General features: G+C 41.5%; 1 protein-coding gene across 2 annotated transcripts; it reads right to left on the reverse strand.

Moving 5' to 3' along the window:
- Positions 1-298: 298 nt before the first annotated feature.
- On the reverse strand, positions 299-16,057 carry SFPQ (splicing factor proline and glutamine rich). 2 transcript variants are annotated; one of them, XM_060089458.1, is made up of 13 exons: positions 15,126-16,057; positions 14,234-14,422; positions 13,344-13,645; positions 13,147-13,242; positions 11,988-12,184; positions 11,802-11,886; positions 11,357-11,474; positions 10,902-10,950; positions 10,700-10,821; positions 5,063-8,246; positions 1,923-1,970; positions 1,327-1,415; positions 299-387 (listed from the first exon to the last, which is right to left on the reverse strand). In XM_060089458.1, the coding sequence occupies exons 1-10, from the start codon at positions 15,948-15,950 to the stop codon at positions 8,109-8,111; spliced, it is 2,121 nt and encodes a 706-aa protein (XP_059945441.1). In that variant the 5' UTR covers positions 15,951-16,057; the 3' UTR covers positions 299-387; positions 1,327-1,415; positions 1,923-1,970; positions 5,063-8,108. The 2 variants fall into 2 exon arrangements, with proteins under 2 accessions (XP_059945441.1, XP_059945442.1); XM_060089459.1 differs by lacking the exon at positions 5,063-8,246.
- Positions 16,058-24,226: the final 8,169 nt, after the last annotated feature.

The raw sequence follows: 24,226 nt of genomic DNA on the forward strand, positions 1-24,226 counted from the left end.
TAACTGCTAATCACATGGTAATCTAATCTCAGGAATAAAACTTACTAAGACTGAAGGCAATTTTAAAATAGTGATGGCTAAATCAGGTGAGTTTGATAGTGTAGGGCCATCAGGTTGATTAGTAATTAAGAGGCTGAAGCAGCTCTGCCAAAAACGCCTCAAGAAGTAGAGTCCTAAATTATGTAGTTTGTTTTATACTTACAACATGGACTGACTTTTGCTGACATATACAGAAAATTCTGGAAAACGGAAGAGTCCTCTACTTAAAAACAAAACCAAAACAAATGGAAGGACAATCTGATTTTAAAATGTCTTTATTAAACAACAGGTTGTTTATTCCTCTTTGCTCTCTTCCTCACTGGTTTTCGGGATATAGTTCACCTGATCCTGTCAATTAAAGGAAACAATTACTCCAAAAGACCCAAGAATCACATATCAAGGTCTCAAATATTTATCAGCATCAACCAAGTAAACTTCCTAACAGCAAAGTAACATTAATCAAGGAATGTGGTAGTAATAGTATTTAATGATCTTTAGATAACTAAGGATTAAAGAAGCAGAAATGATTTTAATATCAGACTCACCCAGTGAGTTTATTAAATTTTACTTCCATTTTCTACAAGAACTTTCTTACAAGGCAGATCTTTAACATTCAAGACACTCCATTAATTGGCACCCTCTTTCCAGGTATAAGATATAGCCTCAATTCTCCCATTTTTGTTAATTTCAAACTGATTATGACAGCCCTTTATACCTAAGTGACACCTTGAACGAATGCAATTTCTATAAGATGAAGGGACAGTAAGGTACCATCTACAAGCCATCTTTTTGTAAAAAAGTTTTATTGGAACACAGTCATGTCCATCTGTCTACGACTGCTTTCCAGCTAGAGCAGCAGAGTTGAGTTGCCCTTTAAAATTGCCAACCCTTCTAGATCATCATCTATATTTATTTTATCTTCTGTCTAATCTCAACTGTAGGTAATCCCACCATTTAACTATCTGATGAAAAACAGGGAACTTCAAATCTTCTGAACCTTCTTCTACATGGTCTTATGGACCCAGAGGTGAATACAGATATATATTTTTTTATTTAAAACTTAAGTCCTGTTTTTGTGAGGCTTTAGCCAAACAGACAAGATCTACCACACCTCAGAAGGCTGTAAAAATGTTTAAATATTTAAGTGTGTGCTATAAAAACATATTTCCTGTAAGAAAGTTTTAATGTAGAATAAATTAAAATGAGATATCCACACGAGTAGTTATTTTTATACCACCCAAGAGTCCTCCTGAAGGCAGTTTACAGAGTAAGAATCACTCAACTTACCTAGATATTTCATCAGTCTAACAAGTCGTAGCTTTCCTTCTTGATCAGCTCATGCTGTGTGATGTCTTGAGAACAAATATCTTATCCACCTATCATTAAAATATTAACTGTGTTAAAATAACATATTCAGTATATATTACATTTTTACTAATTTTTAACATGTACATTTTATTCTGACATCAACAGGTTGAATGAACCTGTTGAAAACAGGTTTTCCCTCCTACCAATGACTAGACAACTGTTCCTCACAATTTATTATGTAAAAAGGAATGGGATTTTAAATTGGTCCAAAGTTGATTTTAAGCGTACTGAAAATACATGTCTCCACTAATTCAAGCCTTCTTTTCTGATCTAAATCTTTCATCTTTTTCTTCTATCGTTTGACATCTTTGTAATAAATAATCCCAACCTTTTCTCTTTCCAACTCACATACACCCACACGCATGCACACACATTTAAAAAAAAATAGGGGTATTATCTTAGGAGAGGCGAACATCTTTAAAAAAAATCAGTTTTCACCCCACATAGCTAAATCAAATTATTTAACCATTAAAACCCAAAATCCTCTCCAGGTTAAGACTTCCAAGGAAACTTACTTCAACGGAATGAACACTCCAACATCAGCCAACATCAATCATTCTTACCTAAAGAATAATAAGAAAAAGTTAATATAAAAGACAAGGGCATAGAGGTTTGAAAATGCTAGTTAATTTCAAAATTTAAAGAGTAAATTCCAGAGACAAAGATTGGGGGCAAGTTACAGCATAAAAAATAGGAAGAAACTTCATGGGGGGAAAAAATCTAAAATCATTCTGACGTAAGGTAGCAGTAGACACCTCAATTCGAATGAGAACTGTATCCTCTTTAAAATACAAAAGCCTAACTGCATTTTCACCAGTCTGACCACAATGAAGTTTGACTGCAACCCAAAATATACTATCCCTTATGTGAGGTATGTGACAACGTTTACCTTACCAAGTGAGTTTTAACATCGTCTCTTTTCATATAAAAGCACGTACCCTGCTCCCCACCAAGCATGTCTTCCATTCTCAGGTGGACTGACCACCTTCAGCAGGAGTCCACCAAGAGTGCCCTCCCCCTTCCACAGTACACAACAATACAGTTGTTATCCTGCAATCCTATGTATTTGCCTCATTCTTTCCCTCTTATGTCCTCACTGAGTTTTAAGTTAGGGCAGGGAAGCTATGCCTTATCGGGACAGCAAGGAACCTGAGTTTTTCTGAGGGGGAAGACATTCACCTTCACTATATATGCCTGGCAGGGCCACAGTGCACAAAAACCAGAAAGATCAGCCTTAATTCAAATTCCAGGTTTTTCTTCCTCCCTGATTATCAGCGACTGCCAAGGGTATATGAAATAGTTCCCTGTTGCACATGTACCATCCATAAGGGATACTATATCGTTTTGCATTCTTCCTCCATTCTCCAGATTATCCTATGCTGCATCCAGCCCCTTTTTCACCCTCCAAATAAATCTTTTCAGCACTGGTGTTCAAAAGCAACATTTTTATGTTTGATGGTTTACCAACTGTGAGATTTCCACAGTTGAGTCTTAAAAATTGCCAATCATTATCTAGCAGCAATGACAGATTAGGAGCAGCCAAATCCTCTGAATTCTTTCCCTAATAGGCAGCCATTTGAGAACTGCACTAGCTGACAGAGCACTGAAACATTATCAGCTAAAGCCAAAACCAAATAAAGGCCCAGAACAAACATCCTGGCTCTCTAAAACCTGTCCAAAATCGTTAAGGGAAAGGCAGTAAATGCAGGACTGTGTATCATGTCACTGCAGCTGACAATGATTAACAATAGGAAACATGCAACCCCCATTAAGGTTAAAAGTCCAAAACTAGTCACACGCATCTCTTTATTGGGGAAAAGTGAAACTATTATGCATTCTTTGTAGGTTTTGCAACCTTATGTGAAGAGCACCCATTGCATTTCTTTCATCTTTCATAAAGCACCGGTACCTGTTCCAAGGGCCTAACAGTACGAAAATGCATTCTGGCATCACACCTCTGAACTTCCAACCGTTCTCATTAAAAATAATTTTGGTTTGTAACAAGAAAAGACTATGAAATACAATGCGAGCACCTCGGTATATAGAGTTATTACTGAAACCCATTTATCCCCAGCTTTTTGACTGAGTGATTTTTTTTAAGACCCTCTGCACTAAGATTCACAAATTACAGCTACATACAAATCAAAACTAGTAAGAATTGACTAAAGTCACAGGTTTCTCATCGAAAGTGCAAAAGCCTATTCATCGAGATAAGCAGAATGAAGCAAAATTACCCCCCCACCCCAATGATGTCCATATGTTGTAACAAGTACATTCTCTCAAAATTGTTATTGCCTGTTAAGAAACAAACCTGCGCTTTTATTTCTAAACAATCACTGAACCACGGTAGCAAGTGCTGGCCACCGACTTAATGGATTATGCCACAGGAAAACCCCATCAGGGATGCATGCCAATTTAGTGACACTCTTGTCACTAATACTGAGCATTATGTTTGATGTGCATTGTATTACTAATATAGAGAGCTAAACTAGTCACCATTTGCTCTTTCATCTAGCAGGAGAGTCAAGTCATTTGGTTGAATGGACTACGTATTAAAGTACAAATTTGTCCCCACCTTGTGAATCGCTTGCCAAAGAACAAGCCATTTTTCTTGATACAATGAAAGAAAATTCTCATAGTCATGAAGAGTTTTACCAACATTTATGCAAAATAAACCAAACTTTCCAGTTACAGAGCAGAAAACATTATACACGAAAGCTGTTTCTCATGCATGCTAGCTAAAAACCAGTTCATAGACCAAAGTTCAGTTGAATTGAGGTCTGGAACAACAGTCGATGCAAAGCTTAAATCCTAAGCAACAAAGGAAGGTGCTTTTGAAGACTTATTGTTTTGGTAATCGAACAGTTTGGATTGTAACATCACATCCCTAAAGCTAAGGGAACCAAATTCAAAAAGCTACTCTGAACATTTGCAGTTATCCTACAGAATACGACGAAGTCTTATGATTGGGAAATGATTCCCAACATGTATTCAATAGGCAAGTCAACATGCCACACCACTTTCCCCCAGGTTTAGAGTATAAACATATTTAGACAAATCACAGAACTTTAACTATTCATGTTAGATTCCCATCTATGCCCCAAGTTAGTAACAGAGGTGTTCCGATGGAGCCCATTAAAAAAAAATTTTAAATCGCATTACAAAAAAAACTGTACTTTTAGTCTTAATTCACTCAACCTACAGAGTAATTACCAAGATTACACTCAAATTGATATTGCTGACCTATGGGCAGGTCAGTTTGCTACAACAGAAACTAATTATCACATGCTATACAGTCTGTGTCAAGATGCTTAAAAGCACTCTTACTTCCGAAGTATGGTATGGTCCCCTCCCCGACACCACTGATGTGTTTGTTATCTTCAGTTACAATGCAACTAAAAACCACACAACTGAATCAGATATACCAAATAATCAAGTTTGCACTTTTTATCTGAGAACTGCAACAGCACTGAATTCTGCCTGACAAATTACAGCTCTAAACCCAAACCCACGCAGTTTTGATATAAGCTAGCTTTATCATACAGGTGTTAGGTGCTGCACTGTAATTTCATTGTCAGAAGTATGATGTCAGAATGCCCACGGAATAAAAGTACATAGCAAGTCACCAAGTTAGATTATATTGCTTGTTACCTACCTGTATGCAGTCGGCAATGAGAATCTCGGAGCAAGCAGGAATACTACATCCGGGTCCTAATGTCCATTGCCATTTGCGGTACTACGTTCCTCACAGTTACGCACTGCAGAAATGCTGGCTAAATGCAGTTATGTAGCAGGCCACTACTTTAATAGTGCATAATTGCAGTCCAAGAACACCAGAAAATATTCCGCCACAACTTAGTGGCTTGCCCAAGAAAAGCCAAGTATCTAAATTTTTATCTGCCATAATATGCCACTTATAAAAATTGCACAGGCGTAACATTACAATTTCCCAAATTATTGTCTGTTTATATCAGTGGTATAATACATCTAATAAAGAGTGGTGGGGCTTATAGTATTTCTTAGAAGTTTATCTAAGCAAAGAGGATTATGGTTTCACTAAACGTTGAGCCAATGGGTTAAGTTTCTAAAACACCTATTAAATACGCTGGGATCTCTTAGAGAATGCAGTTTTTAAAGATTAGGAATTATAAGAGGAGTAATAAGTTTAAAAACAATCAGTGTTCCTCTTAAAACAAAATTATGAGAGAAAGTGGAGAAGAGGAAACGGGGGCAGGTGGTTTCTTTAAATGAGAAAAATGGCTATAATACTTCAAAAGTACTACTTTCCCTTTCCCACCACCCCAAGTTTCATAAATCAGCTTTTAGGAATCTACTTTTAAAGGTGATTCAAATTCACATTAGACTAAAACTATCATATACATTCCAAGACTTGTTGAAAGTCTATTTGAGTAGCTTACGACCCTTGGTACACTGCTGTTTCAGTGATTAAAGTCAAAACTTAGTTGAAACTAAGCAACATTATTTGCTAAACAACGTTTAGCAATTCTACACAGTAAGGCTATCAAAACCACAACTTTCAGGAGATTATCCATTAGTATCCTTCACCACTCTTCAAAGGTACAGTACTACCAAAAGCTTATTTTAGGGGTCTGTGCCAGCATCCCTTATAAAGAAAGGCATGTAATCTGAAAAATAAACTGAAACATTAATTTTATAGGCAGATTTTTCCATTTCCCCACCAGCCCCCGCCCACACATTCAAGTTCACCCTCTGTGGGTGTCCCATGAACACCCCTTATTTTCTTATCATTAGTGGAGTCCCTACCATACAATTCAATCAAATTGTAATGGACTCCTTTCAAATCAAGACCCTTGTTTCCGGTACAGAAAATCTCATACATTATCACCAATTAATAACTTGACTTGGGACAAAACTTCCTCATTGATATAATTATGGTAGAACTACTCATTTCCAAGTGTCTTGGTGAACAGAAATAATGAACATTTTCTAATGAGATTCTCTCCCTTAATTAGCACACCAGGTACCTGTCAGTCACACAACGAGAATTCGGTGGCATGCCTTTATACTCCACTAGTGTTTTACTTTTAGTATGAACAGGTTTCCTATGCACAAGTGCTCAACTGTTTCAACAACAGGTTTCCCTTTGTACTCAGGCACAATACTAAGCCTTCAGTATTTAAACAAAGATTTGGTTTAGAATTTTACTTTTGCCAATTAACACCAACAGAGGTGAAAAGGAGGAAGACACATTCCATAGTAAGAGTTCTATAATGTATACATTTGAATGGAAACATAACTAAGAACAAAGCCAAACCATTCAGTTACCTTACCTACTACTTTTAGGAAGTTATTCCTCTGCTAACAATATAAACATGGGAAAGCAGGTTCCCATTGTACTAACAGACAACAGTAACGATCTATTTTATTAATAAGTCAAAATGTCTCTAATGAAAGGAGATTCAATGAAGTTGACGATAAACTGACAACACCATCGAAAAGCTCCAAAGCTTTATGGTGGGAGGAAAGGATATTTGTACTGTGTAGCACGAGCAACTCTCCAGATTTAGTGCTACATCAAAAGGAAACTATGGAAAAACAGGTTAAAAATATTTCACAGTAAGAACAGTTCTCTGCAACCCTATTTGTTATTAACAGTCACTACCAGCTGTTAGAAAGGAAGTTTTTTTTTTATAGTCCTACAGATTTTTGCCCAACAGAAGTACCACAAGGAGATGTAAAAGTTACAGAGTACAAATGTATACATAGCCAGACCTACTTTATGGTGACTATACCTTACTTTCAAGTTTAATTATTCAGACTAAACCCCATCTTTATAAATCACTTGAAGTAATACATGAAAAGACTTCATGTTTAACAATCTTTAATTCAAATGTGAAAGTTCAATACAAGCCATTTGTAGGGCTTGGGACTCGTTCTTTAAAAAACAAGAATGGAGGAATGCAACAAAATGATCTTTCCACTTGTTCTTCAGAAACTTTCAAGGAAAGGATAGATCATAGGGCCATAAAAGATCCATTTAAGTCATACCCACTTTCTCCCCCTACCAATAGCCTTACACCCATTCCATAATCTTAATACACATTCCTGAATGAAGATTTACAGTTCAGCTTTGCTTACATAGCCATTTAAAAATACTTAGCACCGGCTTGCTTCCTATAATGCCAAACAAATCAAATCATGAAACTACTTCAATTTCTTCTTTTTAAAACAAGGGGGTACTTAAATGTAGAAAGCAATACTTAGCCTACAAATACATTTCCCAGAAATGGCATATGCCATTCAAAGGCCTAGACACTCTTATGCTTTCCAAGTGGAATACCTAGCCTAATGTGCATAGAAGCATGAATGGCAAAGTTGAAGATCAAAATCTTAACTATTTTTTCTATTTATTTGAAGCACAGTAAAAAAAAAAAAAAATTGGTACACTTTGGAAATCAGTGGCACAAGGTACACTGCCATAAATTGATGGACATTATACAGTTAAAAAAAAAAGGAAAAAAAGGGAAAAAAAAATCCCGTTTCAAACACTGCATTACATAATTTTACCTGCCCAAACAGACCATTTACAAATATTAGGTCAATAAACTGCTAACATTCATAAAAAGGTAGCTTTCTTACTAAAATGCAAGAATTTAAAAGATTGGTATCTAAACAAGAAAAGACAAAAACAAACTGGAATGAAAGCCTAGATATCACATCTAAAATCGGGGTTTTTTGTTTGGGCCTTCATACTCTTCTCTCCCTCTACCATATCCTGCCGGAGTTCCAGGCCCCATTCCTCTAGGACCCTGTCCACCCACAGGTCCCGCACCTCCCTGCCCAAAGCGCTCAGTACGCTATTGGAACAGTTAAGTAACAGTTCATTATATGTAGTTGATGTCCATGTGTGTTAAGTAAATATTTTAGAAGGTTCCGTAGTCAACGTTCGTCGATACAATCACCAATGAGTCGATCCACAGGTACCGGGAACATAGAAAGGAAAAAAGGGTAATTTGAAAATTAGTTTACGGTAATACATGCCTTGTGGTATGTTCCCACTTGAGCCATTCTCATACACCTGTTTCAAAGAATAGATCTTCCCTGTAGTGCTAAAAAATTTAAGAATTAGTGCAGATGTGAAAACCCATTCCAAAATGAGTTTTAAGAAATTTCACATCAGATTAACCCACTGAAAAGCTTACACACTTCTCACTTTCAAGGTCTGAACAGGAAATTTAATTTCCAAGTAAGCCTAACAAGCCCAACCAGACAGATTCAATTCACTCAATGAAGTGACAAAGACCTACTCACCAGTTAGTGGTATGTGCTGCATAAGAAACCTTGTGCTTTTCAAGATCTTAAGACACATCTGCTAAGTTGCAGAAATCTTAAAAGGTTCAAAGTTTTAATAAAATGCTACCAGACTACAAAAAGAAAAAGAATAAAAGACTAATAGATTTAGTCACTTAACCGGCACAGTAACTTGATTTAAAAGTGTGCTGCCATATTCTCACAGGTATACCACCTTCAGAGCCATCACTGTATAACCAGAGACAATTATGTTCACAGTACTGTTCTCTGTAGTTGCAAATTGACTGAATATACAGCCCACCCTCATAACAGCCCAACTTTCCCCTTAGGTCTGTGAAAAGTCCACTGACAGTTATAATTCCGTGTTTTGGGTGTCTCCCAAACAACATTAACACCAAGCTTAAGTGACTGCCATAAAGCAGGACTTCATTATTCCATCTAGTTTTAGGTACTTCTAGTCCTAGAAACCTATGTTCCCAAACAGAAAAACCCTATAGATATGCAAAAGCACAGCAGCCTGAACTATCTTTCAAATTCTATTTAAAACAGACCAGTTATTCTGAGTATTGCTAGGAAAAAAACAAAACCCGAAAACCAGAACAAAACCCCCCCCAGAAACTAAAACGGCATCAGGGTTTAACTGTTCCTATAAATGATTTCAACATGCTTCCTACAAAATACTATAGGATTACTATAAAAAGACTAAACCCTAATCCTTCAAACTATTTCAAAATCCTAAAAATTTTAGGTTTTCAGCGCATTGTATGTTTTATCTCAAAAAGGTAAAGAGGAAATTTGGGGGTTTTACAATTATGTTATTACAGTATCTTAGAACCCAGGAGCTACATGTCACATGGACTACAGAATCTTAACTGTGGGAACATCATGTCAAATTACTGTTACAAATTTGATACATACCTACACCTGCCTATTAGGAAGGATATAAACCAAAATGTTACCCACATTATTTTTAAAATGCAATTTGAAGAAGGCCAACAGCGCTACATTTAACCCAACCGGCTATTTATGATTCTAATTCTCAAAAGCCTTAAGTAGACTTTAAAACAGATGAGGTCCTCCCATTCTAAATCCTTATGTTCTTATTTGTAAAATGAATCCAGTGAGCTATATGCTGCAGCTTCCCTCCTTTGCCAAAAGCCTGTAGGTGAACTGATCAGATTCAATTCAGTTGTGACAATGTACTTTTCTCCAAACCCACCTCTACAGCCAGTACTCAGTTCTTCTAAGGATTGTAAAGTCCTAATACAGCCACTCACACCAACTCACTTGGTTGTTCTAAAGTATCCTGACAAGCTATCTGTACAGCTAAAATATGACAGCATCAAGAAGGTTCAGATCAAATGCACACAGCTAGTATGCTTCAAATTATCATGGACTTTTGCTACCCTGTAGCAAAACAGAGATGTCAGTTTATTTTAGAAGGTACACCTACAGACAGGCCCAACAGGTGGGAAACGACGAGTCCGAAGACTAAACAATTCCTTTTTCATGGGTCGAAGTCACACCAAATATAGGTCAAAGTCCTACACATTGCTAAAACATGCCTGAAGCTACAAACAAGTCTGATTCACACTTTTGGCAAATACCAGCTTAACGAATGACAGCTTGCCATTTCATTACTCTCACGTGGATGTAGAATGATGTTACATTATCTAACATTTAGAATTTGGATTTGCCATGAGCTATAGTGCAAAAGTACACAAGCAATATAATGGAAAGCACCTAAGTCTACTTATTGCCAAAGATAATTCCAACATACTACTAAAAGCATTGACTTTTTGTTGGCAACCTTATCTGTTTAGGTTACCATATTGAGTTCTTCTATGTTGCCAAAGTATTCCTCAATACTACGATTTACATGATAGGGGAACTAAAAGAGGTCCAGTTACCTACTAAAAAACAAAAACAAAAAAACACACACACATAAGTTGTGAAAACGAGAATTTCCTTTTGAACTATGTCCCACAGGATACATTACCATGTCGCTTCCCATCATGGAACCACTCATTGTTGCCGGCGGAACTCCAGGATTAGCTTCATAACCTATGCCACCACCACCACCTAGAGGTGGAAATTTCTGGCCTCCTGAACCATAGGGATCTAGGAAACAAAAATGCTGGTTACAACTCAACCAGAATACTGCTCTTCAATGGTATTACTAATTTAATTTTCATTCTTACCTCCCATGTTCATTGCTCCTCCACCACCCATTCTCATGTCTCTTTCTCTCTGAAAGAAAAAAAAACCCATTCATACACCTGTACTAAACCCATACCAAGCATTCTTGAATACAAAAGAATTTCCAAAGCTTAAAAAAAAAACTGTTTTTCAACTTAAGGGAAAAAAATAAGGTAATTTTAAAAACCAGTATTCTGAAACCAGGTGAGACTCCATTATCAAAAGACCTATAAAGCAAGCTTCTTCCCAACCAATGAAATCTTTTGGCCCACCCAAGGAAAAGATAAAACTCAAAGGAAAAGGCATATCAATCATAATACACTTGGGTTAAAAAGAGAAAAAGTGGGAGAATGGCTATAATATGAAAGATTATATTTAACTCAATAAAATTTCATCCTAGGTGTCTACAAACTTTGTAGAAAACTCCACAATGATAATGCAAAAGAAATTTACTTACCGGATCCATGTAGCCCATCCGGCTATAACTTTCCTCTCTTTGGCGTCTCATTTGTTCTTCCATCTCACGTTGACGAATCATCATCTCTTCTTCCCTCCTACGTCGTTCCTCCTCTTGCCTAGAAACATTCATCAAACATAAAAACTAAAGTTTTATCCACATTTTAAAAATTCAATTTGAAAAAAACTAGTAGTTTGCTTAAGAGCATTACAAAGTCTAGGTTAGAGCAAATACACACAAAAGCTGGGACAGTGACTAAGAATAGCCCTAAAGGTATTCCAGCAAAGTAAGTGAGCCTTGTAACAAAAATCTTACACTCTGTTTCAATTTAAGCATTAAACCAACGCTGCCATAGTATTTAACACCTCTGTATTTCATCTGACTCACCTGCAAAATTTAGGTACATTTAATGGAGAAGCAAAGACTTAATTTAACAAGATTTTACCTTAATTGCATCTCTTTACGTTTCTGCATTTCTTGATTGTGAAGTTCTTCCATGCGTCTTAATTCTTCCTGGCGTCTCATCAGATCTGAACATTGGAAAATTATGTCATACGTTCACATTAATGAAATTCTAGTAAGTTCAAAAGGCAAACGACCCTAACGGTAATATTCACAGAGAGTCCTTCACCTTGACGCAAAAGATTTGCCTGATGCTCATGATAGGCATCTTCCATTTCACTTTCCAATTTGTCTTTTGCATCTTTCATGTTTTTTTCAACTTGTTCCCGCTGCTGTTTTTCCATTTCATCCAGGGACTTCCACCTCTGAGAATACTCATACTCAAATGTACCATGCTGGGCAAAACGAGGAGGGGTTTCTCTCTCCCTGAAAATATTTAAGCATGAACCAATTTATAGATACACACAAGAAATATATCTGATTTCCCCTAAAAACACTGGTCCCTTCACTGGCCTGTTACTGCTAAGATATACTAAAAGGTATAGATATCCTTGATTCTTAATAAGGTATTTTTACAATAAAAACAATACATGTTCCAGAATGACACAGTCAACAGTAACATGGGCGCTGAAGATAAATCCTACCTTCCTCACTTTCTAACTTGTTTCCCTAGCCAAATTCTGATTCAAGGAATATTTTGAGTATTTTTTCAACCCTTAAAAATGAGGATACTGGTCAGGGAACTAAGGTCCTGCAAGCCACATGGTGCAGCCGAAATAAATAAATAAAAATTGTTTAAAAAAAAAAAATAAATGAGGATACTGGGCTTCCCTGGTGGCACACTGGTTAAGAACCCGCCTGCCAATGCAAGGGAAACAGGTTCAAGCCCTGGTCTGGGAAGATCCCACATGCCGCAGAGCAACTAAGCCCGTGCGCCTCAACTACTGAGCCCGCGTGCCACAACTACTGAAGCCTGTGCACCTAGAGCCTGTGCTCCACAACAAGAGAAGCCACCACAATGAGACGCCCACGCACCGCAACAAAGAGCAGCCCCCACTCGCCGCAACTGGAGAAAACCTGCGTGCAGCAACGAAGACCCAACGCAGCCAAAAATAAATTAATTTAAAAAAAAAAAGAGGATACCTACAACACATCCTAACAACTATTAAGAACAAAACAAGAATGCATGTGAAATATACCTACCTCAGAAACAACACTAGGTATTTGAGTAACTGCTTCAAAACCTCTAGCTTTCTGAGCCTGAGGTTTTCATTATGCCCATCCACTTCAAAGAACTTTGCATATTTTAAGCAAAATTGAAAAATTACTCTAGCAAGTTCTCGTTTACACTTAAATTAAGAACTGCCCAAAAGTTCAACGGATCTTACTTTTGATACATTGGATTCTTCTGTGCAAGTTTTTCAGGAAGACCATCTTCATCATCTAACTGTTCAAGTGGTTCCACAATGACTGGACGAGGAGTTCTAACAACAAAAATGGTTCCATCTTAATTTTGTTCGTTTCATTACATTTTCTTCATACAAGTTACCAAATAAAAGTTATTAGAATAAACATAAAAACTTACGTTGTTAGTAAGAAAACACCTTCACTGCATCTTTCAAATGCTTTTCTTGCTGCTGGTTTAGAAGCAAATTCAACAATGCCTTTCCCTGTAGATCTTCCACGATCATCCACAATTACAACAGCCCTTTCAATAGGACCAAACTGACTAAAGGCTTCTTCCAACAGTTCATTGGAAACGTAAGGTGAAAGATTTCGAACAGAAAGGGCAGCAGCATGTGTGGCAAATCGAACCCGAAGCTGTCTACCTCTCATGGGTGTATCATCAAGTTCAGCTTTAGCAATTTCAGCTAACGCTCTAGATTCCTGAAAGCATCAAGACATACAGTCACATTAATGACTTCAAAACTGGCTACTGCCCACCCTAAAATTGCCGTAAGCCTAACTCCCGATCCTATTCTTCTGACAGCTCTCAGATCAACTATCTCCAGGCAGCCCTCCCTGACACCACTCAGGGGAGGGAGGTAAATACCTTACCCGCCCACTCCCTTCCTTTCTTAGATACCAACAATTATGCACTGTACAGCAGCTGCAACTTTTGTGTGAGTGATGAAAAATTTAAAAACTAATTTATTCTTGGTTTAAAAAACACTATGTGGGGCTTCCCTGGTGGCGCAGTGGTTGAGAGTCCGCCTGCCGATGCAGGGGACACCGGTTCGTGCCCCGGTCTGGGAAGATCCCACATGCCGTGGAGGGGCTGGGCCCGTGAGCCATGGCCGCTGAGACTGCGTGTCCGGAGCCTGTGCTCCGCAACGGGAGAGGCCACAACAGTGAGAGGCCCGCGTACCGCAAAATAAATAAATAAATAAACAAGTAAACCCCCTATGTTTGTTGTAGGAAAAAAAGACCCTTTTAATTCCACCAAAACAAACAAACAAAAACAAAAAAACTCACAAGCTTAATAAATCCGAATCCTTTGCCTTTGTTGATAAAAACTTCTCCTGGTTCTCCATATTTAGCAAATAATCTTTTGAATTCATCCTCCGTGATATCAGCAGGTAGATTACCAACAAACAACCGACAACGCTGCGTGTAAGTTTTCTCTCCAGGCCTCCTCAAGAGAGACAAGTTGGCTTTAAACCCCTAGTGAAAAAGGAAAGGAATTTTCAGATACCAGTTACCTCTGCAAATAGGAAGACCCAATAATAATTTTCGTTTTTCCCGAACTGGGTATGTTACAGTCAAGTTGCTCTCCTGTTCCATTTAAAGTCAAAGATGCTACTACATTTACGGGATTTCCAATGTAATTAGTCCGAACATCAAAGAGCCTAAACCATCCAGAACACTATCGAGAACAGTCACAGACCTCTCTATAGAGTAGACTCTGTATCAGGAATCTCGTCAGCGGTTTATGCTAAGTGTCAAAATCAAAATCATAGTGGGCAAAAGTTAAAATGGTGGTGGGATATTAAAGAAAACGACCAAAATTCCGTTGTCGACAAGCCCTGGGCCTGCGCGTGTAAGACCAGGACTCCCTCGATCTCTCCAATCCTACATTTCACGCTATACTCCACCCTATTCCGGCTCCCAGGATCCGCTAGCTTTAACAAGGCCCGTCATAGCTTCTCAGCGCCTTCTCCCGTCAGTTCTCCGCCAGCCGGGAGGCCTACCCCGGGGGGGGCAGCTGGCGGACCCGAGCCATCCGCCCCTCACTCCAGCAGCCGGCCCCGCCCCACCCACCCCCGCGCGCAGGCGCCCTTTCCGGTCTCCAACAAGATGGAGGGCGGGGGGGGGGAGGCCGCCGCCATCTTAGGGAAACCGACCCGTAGCGCAGGGAGACACTCACCTCGGAGTCAGAGATCTTCTCCTCGCTGCGGCCCCCGGGCCCGCCGGGCGGCGGCCCTTGGTGGTGCTGCTGGTGGTAGGGCGGGTGGTGTTGCCGGCCCCCGCGGGGCTCCCCGCCGCCTCGGTGCGGCGGCTTGGGGTGGCCGCCAGGAGTGCTTAGGCCCGGGCCGCCGCCGGGCTTCGGCCCGCCTGGCATTTTGCCGCCTTTGGGGCCCCCGACTCCTGGGCCCTGCTTAGGCCCGGGGCCCGGGCCCCCCGCGGGTGGAGGCGGCGGGCCGCCAGCCTGAGGGGGGGTGGTGGGAACCCCGCTGCTCGGCGGCGCGGGCGGGGGCGCCCCGGGGGGCGCCGAGGTGACAGCGGGCGGCGGGGTCGGGGTGGGGCCTGGCCCCGTGGGGGCTCCCGAAGTCGGGGGTGTGGCGGGCGGCGCCGAGCCGGAGGCCGGGGGAGCGCTGCCTACTCCGGGAGCCGGGCCGGGTCCCTGAGGGACGGCAGGCTTAGATGAGTCCTGTGGCGGCGGCGGCGGCTGCTGATGCGGCGGCTGCGGATGCGGCGGCTGGTGCGGCGGCGGCTGAAGCGGCGGCGGCTGCTGTGGTGGCGGTTGCTGCGGCGGTGGCTGCTGCTGTTGCTGGTGCGGAGGCGGTGGCGGGATCGGAGGCTTGGGACCACCCTGGCCCGGGCCGGGCCCCAAAGGTCCGCGGTTCTGATTGAGGCCCATGCCGGGTGGCGGGGAGCGGAAGTCGTGGAGGCCGCCGCGGCCGCCTCCCCCTCCGCGTCGGTGGAAACCGCCACCGCCACCTCCCCGACTTCGGAACCGGTCCCGAGACATGTCTGTGATCAAGGGGCGGTCGAGGCAGAAGCGGAGAAGACGTTCCGGGAACGTGGAGGCCACCTTGCTTTGCACAAGATGGCGGATGACACAGGCGGCGCGCCGCCTTTGTCCTCTTCTTATATAGGCCGGCTGACACGGCCCCGCCTACTTCTCGATCGGTGGCTCCAAAAGCCAGTTGCAAGTACTGTACTTGATGACACTAAGTTACGAAAAACTTATCTTTCCTATTGGCTCCCGATGAGAGGCGGGAGGCGTGGAGTGGTTGAAGTTTCCAGTCGGCCAATGAACGGAAAAGGAGTTGGCTGTAGGCCACAGTGATTTGCTGGGAGATATTTGAATGGGTTCGCCAGAGCAATTTTCCCGTGAAAGCAAATAGCCAGGGCCCTATCAGCAGCTCCTAGGGAGAGATGTTAGAAGGCTCCTTTCTTTCTTGATTGCTCTTACGAGCAGCCTGCTGGTATCCTTCCCCAGAAAGAACAGCAGTCTCTGGTTCAAAAGCATAAATTAAGTGCCTGCTATCTCTTCCGCCTTGTGCTGGGCCAATAAAATTAGAGAAATAAAATCTTACCGATTTCACACCATCTTACTGATTTCATTTTGGAACCTCATTGGAGTACTGGTTTGGTCTAGCAGTATAAATGTCTCAATAAGCTTGAGTGCCCTCTTTGTTAAAAGAGAAAGGCCTTGATTTTGTGTGTGTGTTTATAGACTAGTAATTTACAAACACGAATCACAGAAGGAATTTAACATTTTTCTTAATTCTGCTACCTCAAAACACTTTATGAACAGATTAAGATACTTTAAAACTACAATATTAAAATATCTAGAATTGGGAGATTGGGATTGACATATATACACTAATATGTATAAAATGGGTAACTAATAAGAACCTGCTGAATAAAAAAATAAATAAAATTCAAAAATATATATATATGGGGCTTCCCTGGTGGTGCAGTGGTTAAGAATCCACCTGCCATTGCAGGGGACACAGGTTCGAGCCCTGGTCCGGGAAGATCCCACATGCCGCAGAGCAGCTAAGCCTGTGTGCCACAACTACTGAGCCCGCATGCGACTACTGAAGCCCGCGCACCTAGCGCCTGTGCTCCACGACAAGAAAAGCCACCACAGTGAGAAGCCCGCACACCACAACAGAGAGTAGACCCCACTCGCCACAACTAGAGAAAGCCTGCGTGCAGCACCGAAGACCCAACGCAGCCAAAAATAAATAAATAAAATTAATAAATTTATTTTAAAAAAATATATATATCTATATGGAATCAACAAATGGACAACATCCTTCTTACTTCAAAATCTCCAACTAGGCCGCTGGGCCTGCACGTCTGGAGCCTGTGCTCTGCGGTGGGAGAGGCCGCGGCAGTGAGAGGCCCGCGTATCGCAAAAAAAAAAAAAAAAAAAAACTCCAACTATTTTGAAGTGCATGAGCCATTTCCTGTAATACCTCTCCTAGTTATTGTCATCTATGGACCTTTGGGTCGATCATTCCTCCCTCAGTTAATACTAGCTCATGGCTCATTGTCTTTCTTTCTACTTCTGTACATCATTTAATATCTGTGTGGATGACCACCCGATACTCTGTTAATCCTTTACCTCCTCACCTCCAACAATCTTTCCCACCATCCTATGTCAGCCACCCCACCCACATCATATATAGTTATTCCTGTTTGTTATTGCCAGGAATAACATCCCTAAAATATCTCTATTTCAAGCATCCCAACTAACATAGTAACTTTGATTGTTTGGCTTCGTCAAAACCTCCAAACCGGGACTCACCTAGCAGTCCAGTGGTTAAGACTCCATGCTTCCACTTTAGGGGGCATGGGTTAGATCCCTGGTCGGGGAATTAAGATCCCACAGGCTGCATGGCCAAAAGCAAAAAACAACAAACAAAACACCCAACCATTAAATGTATGACTTTTTCACTCTCACATTTTTATATTCATAACTTGTGTCACCCAGTTTAGATGTTACGATTGCCTCAACTCTTGTTTTTCTCTTTCCCCATATACTCACCTGGTAAAACCCCAATTCTGGTTGGACCAAAGAATTCACCTTCTTTAACAACGGCTGAGGCTTTCACTTGAAATTTTGACCACAGACCACAAAAGGGCATTAGACTTTCCCTGGCAATCTTACTGAATTTCTCTAGTAAGTTCACTTTCCCACTTCCAGAGATAGTGTATTTCATGCTTTCTCTGTTCAAACTCCTACACCCTCTTCTCTCACTCTACCATAACTAATGACTTCTCATAGTTCTTTGAGAAAACAAAAATCAGGAACATTCTCATCCAACTAGGAGCTACAAGCCTACTTGCATCTGCACCCATCATCTCTGACTTCCTTCCTGGTACCATGTCTCTGCCCCTACCAAAGGACAAACCGCACCCCCAGTGCTGTGGATCCCACGCCACCACCCCCATACCTTCTCAAGGATTTTTCCTTGCTGTAGCATCAGTTACTTCTACTGAATCATTTCCATCTTAAAAATAAACAAACCCTCCCTTTTACCCAGTCATCTCATTTCTCCACTCCTCTTTGCAACAATACTAAAACAAATTGTCCACACTAGAGGTCTCCATTTCCTCACCTCTGTTTCCTCTTCAACCCAACTCAATCTGTCCACCCTTCTCTTAAACCTGAGAAGGATACAAATAAGCCACATGTTGCCAAATCCAATAAACAGTTCTCTATACTATCTCTTTTTACCTGTTAGCAGCATTCAACATAGGTGGTACTCTGTCTTTCATGAAACACTTTTCTTACTGGCCTCTGTGACACCACACCCTCCTGATTTTCCTCTTGCCTAAGTGTCCTGTCTCCTTTGCTGACTTCTCCATCTTAGGACCCCTAAATGATGAGATATTTCAGAGCTCAGTTCTGGGCCCACTTTAACAACTAGTTTCTCTTATCTAGATAGTCTCTTCAAGACTTCAAACACCATCTAAATGTTAATAATCTTTTTTAAAATATTTATTTATTTATATATGTGGCTGCACCAGGTCTTAGTTGCAGCATGTGGGGGTCTAGTTCCCTGACCAGGGATCGAACCCCTGCATTGGGAGCACAAAGTCTTAGCCACTGGACCACCAGGGAAATCCCTAAATGTTAATAATTTTTACATTTTATTTCCGTGGTAGGATAGAGCTCTCCTCTGAGTTCCCAACTTATCCAACTACTTATTAGACACCTACATTTGGAGGTCTAGCTGGCATATCAGGTTTAATATGTCCAAACTGGAGCTCATGATTTTATCAACCTAACCTGTTCCTTCCAGTGTTCCCCAGCATGATAAATGGCATCATATAGTTAACAACAACAGGGATTTATCCTCTGCATGAAATCAAAAAATCAGTTCTACCTCCAAAGTATATCTTTTTTTTTTTTTGGTTGTGTTGGGTCTTCACTGCAGTGCACGGGATTCTCATTGCAGTGGCTTCTTTGTTGCAGACCACAGGCTCTAGGTGCATGGGCTTCAGTAGTTGCAGCACATAGGCTCAGTATTTGTGACACACGGGCCCTAGAGCGTGCAGGCTTCAGTAGTTGCGGTGCGTGGGCGCAGTAGTTGTGGCACATGGGCTTAGTTGCTCTGCGGCATGTGGAATCTTCCTGGACCAGGGATCGAACCCGTGTCCCCTGCATTGGCAAGTGGATTCTTTTTTTTTTTTTTTTTTTTTTTACGGTACGCGGGCCTTTCACTGTTGTGGCCTCTCCCGTTGCGGAGCACAGGCTCAGGACGTGCAGGCTCAGTGACCATGGCTCACGGGCCCAGCCGCTCCGTGGCATGTCGATCCTCCCGGACCAGGGCACGAACCCGTGTCCCCTGCATCGGCAGGTGGACTCTCAACCACTTGTGCCACCAGAGGAGCCCAGGGCAGGTGGATTCTTAACCACTGCACCACCAGGGAAGTCCCTGTTTTCCCAGTCTTATCTCTCTAGTTCTCAGACCCCATCCACAGGGAGCCCTAATCTTTTCTGAGGATTTATCAAGTTACTTTGTCTGCATGCTTTTTGCCTCAAACTATTTGGTCTTGCTGTTTGCTCAGCCCAAAGTGCTCTTCCCCCAACTTTCTGCAGAGTTATGGCTTCTTCATTCTTCTATTTCAGCTTGAATGTCACACAGAAAAGCCCTCCCTGCCTCTGTTACACCATCCTAAATGTGATGTAATGTATATGAGAGCTCTCTTCACAATTTGTAGTATTTATCTTGTTTATTTCTTCACTTGTTTATTGTCTGTCTTCTCTGTTAGACTGGGATTCTGTCAACGTTTTTGGTTTTTTAAAAATTAATTTATGTATTTGGTTTCACTGGGTCTTAGTTGTGGCAGGCGGCCTCCTTAGTTGTGGCATGCATGTGGGATCTAGTTCCCTGACCAGGGATCGAATCCTGGCCCCTTACATTGGGAGCTCGGAGTCTTAACCACTGCGACACCAGGGAAGTCCCTCTGTCAGAGTTCTTTTTTTTTTTTTTTTTTTTTTTTTTCTTTTTGCGGTATGCGGGCCTCTCACTGTTGTGGCCTCTCCCGTTGCGGAGCACAGGCTCCAGATGCGCAGGCCCAGCGGCCATGGCTCACGGGCCCAGCCGCTCCGCGGCATATGGGATCCTCCCAGATCGGGGCACGAACCCGTATCCCCTGCATTGGCAGGCGGACTCTCAACCACTGCGCCACCAGGGAGGCCCTCTGTCAGAGTTCTTTAAGGCTGTACCTTTGGTACCTAACAGACATGAGGACAGTGATGCTTAATAAATATGCTGAATGAATGAATGAAAATGTAACAGTTTTCAGGCTCTGGTTTCATCTCCAGGGCCTTGTCCCAAGGTCCTTCACTTTTCTCCCACACTCCTTAGGGAAGTTGTGAGGATTATGTGAAGTGTTTTAGGGAAGTTGTGAGGATTATGTGAAGTGTTTAGTATACTTGCTAAGTGCTCAATAAATACTAGCTATTGTTATGAAAAAAATCAGAGGCTCTTGAATGTTATAGCCCAGAAGACAAATTGAGTTCAGTAATAAAAGTCTGGATAGTGTATTCTTCTCCAAGAGACAAGGTTTGTAATTACTTTTATTTTTTTATAAAGCTTATTGAAGTATAGTTGATTTACAATGTTGTATTAATTTCTGCTGTACAACAAAGTGACTCAGTTATATACATATATATAATATATTCTTTTTCATATTCTTTTCATATTATTTTGTGGTTTGTCACAGAATATTGAATATAGTTCCCTGTGCTATACAGTAGGACCTTGTTGTTTATCCATCCTATATATAATACTTTGCCTCTGCTAATCCCAAACTCCCATTCCTTCCCTCCCCTACCCACCCCGCCTTGGCAACCACAAGTCTGTTCTCTATATCTGTGAGTCTGTTTTTGTTTCATAGATATGTTGATTTGTACTGTATTTTATTCTTTTTAAAAATTTTTACTTATTTATTTTTGGCTGTGTTGGGTCTTCATTGCTGTGCATGGGCTTTCTCTAGTTGCAGGGAGCAGGGGCTACTCTTCGTTGTGTTGCACGGGTTTCTTGTTGCGGTGGCTTCTGTTCTTGCAGAGCACGGTCTCTAGGCACACGGGCTTCAGTAGTTGTGGCAGGCAGGCTTCAGTAGTTGTGGCACGCGGGCTCTAGAGCGCACGCTCAGTAGCTGTGGTGCACAGGCTTAGTTTCTCCGTGGCATGTGGGAACTTCCTGGACCAGGGCTTGAACCCGTGTCCCCTGCATTGGCAGGCAGATTCTTAACCACTGCACCACCAGGGAAGTCCTGGAATATCTTAATATTAGGAAAGTTATTAATATATTAGAGGAAAAGTATTAAGCTAATACATCCCATCAATAAATCAAATAAGAAAAAGCATTTGGATGAGGAAAAAGCATTTGATAAAATTCAACACTCACTGACTTCTGAATTTTTTTTAAATTTGGAGCAGGAGGATAATTCTTATAAAAAAATCTTTATTATTTTATTGGGTGAAGAAGTATTCAGGTTATACCAGTCACCTCTGGAAGTGGAAATGTGCTAATTTCCTCCATTTCACATAATGGAATAGCTGCCACTTAGTGACCATTTACTTTGTACCAGGCACTCCATTATCTCAATCTTCAAAACAATGCTATGATCTAGATACTATAATTATTCCCATTTACAGATGAGGAAACTGGGGTTTACAGAAGCTAAGTAACTTTCCCAGAGTTACACAGCTAATGATAGAGCTGGGATTTGAATCCAGATCTCTCTGACTAAATTTCAGGCTCTTAGCCATTCTGCTATACCTTTTCCTCTTTTATTCTGGATGTTGACTCTTAGGTTCAATTACATGCTTAGTTATTAATTTTAAAAAATTACATGAGTAGCACATTACACACGTTAACTATAAAAGATTCAAGTAATGAATATGTTTCTAGTGTAAAATCCAATCCTCATTCACTCACTCACACCCTATTGTTAAAAGTTTAGTGTGGGGCTTCCCTGGTGGCGCAGTGGTTGAGAGTCCACCTACCGATGCAGCGGACACGGGTTCCTGCCCCGGTCTGGGAAGATCCCACATGCCACGGAGCAGCTGGGCCTGTGAGCCATGGCCGCTGAGCCTGCCCGTCCGGAGCCTGTGCTCCGCGATGGGAGAGGCCACAACAGTGAGAGGCCCGCGTACCGCCGAAAAAAAAAAAAAAAAGGTTTAGTGTGTGTACCAGAAGGAAACTTCTTTAATATGATAAGAAATATCTGCCTCAAGTAATAGCCAACATTATAACAATAGCCAAAATTTTAAAAAATATTTATTTATTTTGGCTGCACCGGGTCTTAGTTGTGGCATGTGGGCTTCCTAGTGGTGGCATGTGAACTCTTAGTTGCAGCATGCATGCTGGATCTAGTTCCCCGACCAGGGATTGAACCTGGACCCCTTGCATTGGAAGCGTGGAGTCTTACCCATTGGACCACCAGGAAAGTCCCACAATAACCAAAATTAATTGATCATTTACTATATGCTAGATGCTGTAGCAAGTACTTTATATTGAATCCTCATTACAATGCTGAGATTGATAGTATTATTTTACCCATTTTACAGATTGAAAAACCACCACCACTGTAATCCAAGCTATCATGGTAACATGATTTCACACCTAGACCTTTGCAAAAGCTTCCTAAAAATGGTGTCACAGGGCTTCGCTGGTGGCGCAGTGGTTGAGAGTCCGCCTGCCGATGCAGGTGACACGGGTTCGTGCCCCGGTCCGGGAAGATCCCACATGCCGCGGAGCGGCTGGGCCCGTGAGCCATGGCCGCTGAGCCTGCGCGTCCGGAGCCTGTGCTCCGCAACAGGAGAGGCCACAACAGTGAGAGGCCCGCGTACCGCAAAAAAAAAAAAATGGTGTCACAATTGCCCTCTTTCTTTCTATTTTCCAGGCAGCAATCAAAATTATCTTTTAAAAAAGCAAACCTGATGCTTCTTAGTCTTCTCTTTAAAACCCTTTGTTGTCTTCATATTGCCCATAGGAGAAAAATACAAACTCTTAAATTCCTAAGGTGAACCTCCATTTCCTGGCCATCACATTTCTCTCCAGCCATCTCTCCCTCTTGCATTCTTTGTCGCAGTCACACTGGCTGCCTTTTAGTTCTTTTAACTTGCTCTCACCTGAAATAATCTTTCCCTAGCTACCTTCTTACCACTTTTTGGTTAGCTCCTATCCATCTTTTAGGACTTGACTTATACCTACCCTTCTCTGAAGGCCATCTGTGACCCCAAAGAAAGACAAAGTTGCTTCATTTTTTTTTTTTTTTTTTTTTTTGCAGTACGGGGGCCTCTCACTGTTGTGGCCTCTCCTGTTATGGAGCACAGGCTCCAGCTGCACAGGCTCAGTGGCCATGGCTCACAGGCCCAGCCGCTCCGCGGCATGTGGGATCTTCCTGGACCGGGGCACGAACCCGCGTCCCCTGCATCGGCAGGCAGACTCTCAACCACTGCGCCACCAGGGAAGCCCAAAGTTGCTTCATTTGATTGGCACCCTGTGCTTGTACTCTCATAACACTCATCCCACTGTATTGTACAGAGTTTCTAAATTGTACTCTCTAGTCTGTAAGCTCATGAGGGCAATGACTGAGATTCTCTTAACCACCAAATCCCTGCAACCTGGTGGTGGATACTCAATATATTTTTGAATGAATGAATAAATGAGTGAATTAACAAATCAATTAATCTCCCTTTTCTGAACCATTGAAGAATGCCCCTAGTCATAAATGACTAATTTCAGATATTAAACATAACTCCAT

This window comes from Mesoplodon densirostris, chromosome 2 (assembly GCF_025265405.1).
Source record: "Mesoplodon densirostris isolate mMesDen1 chromosome 2, mMesDen1 primary haplotype, whole genome shotgun sequence".
Taxonomy (NCBI): Eukaryota; Metazoa; Chordata; class Mammalia; order Artiodactyla; family Ziphiidae; genus Mesoplodon; species Mesoplodon densirostris.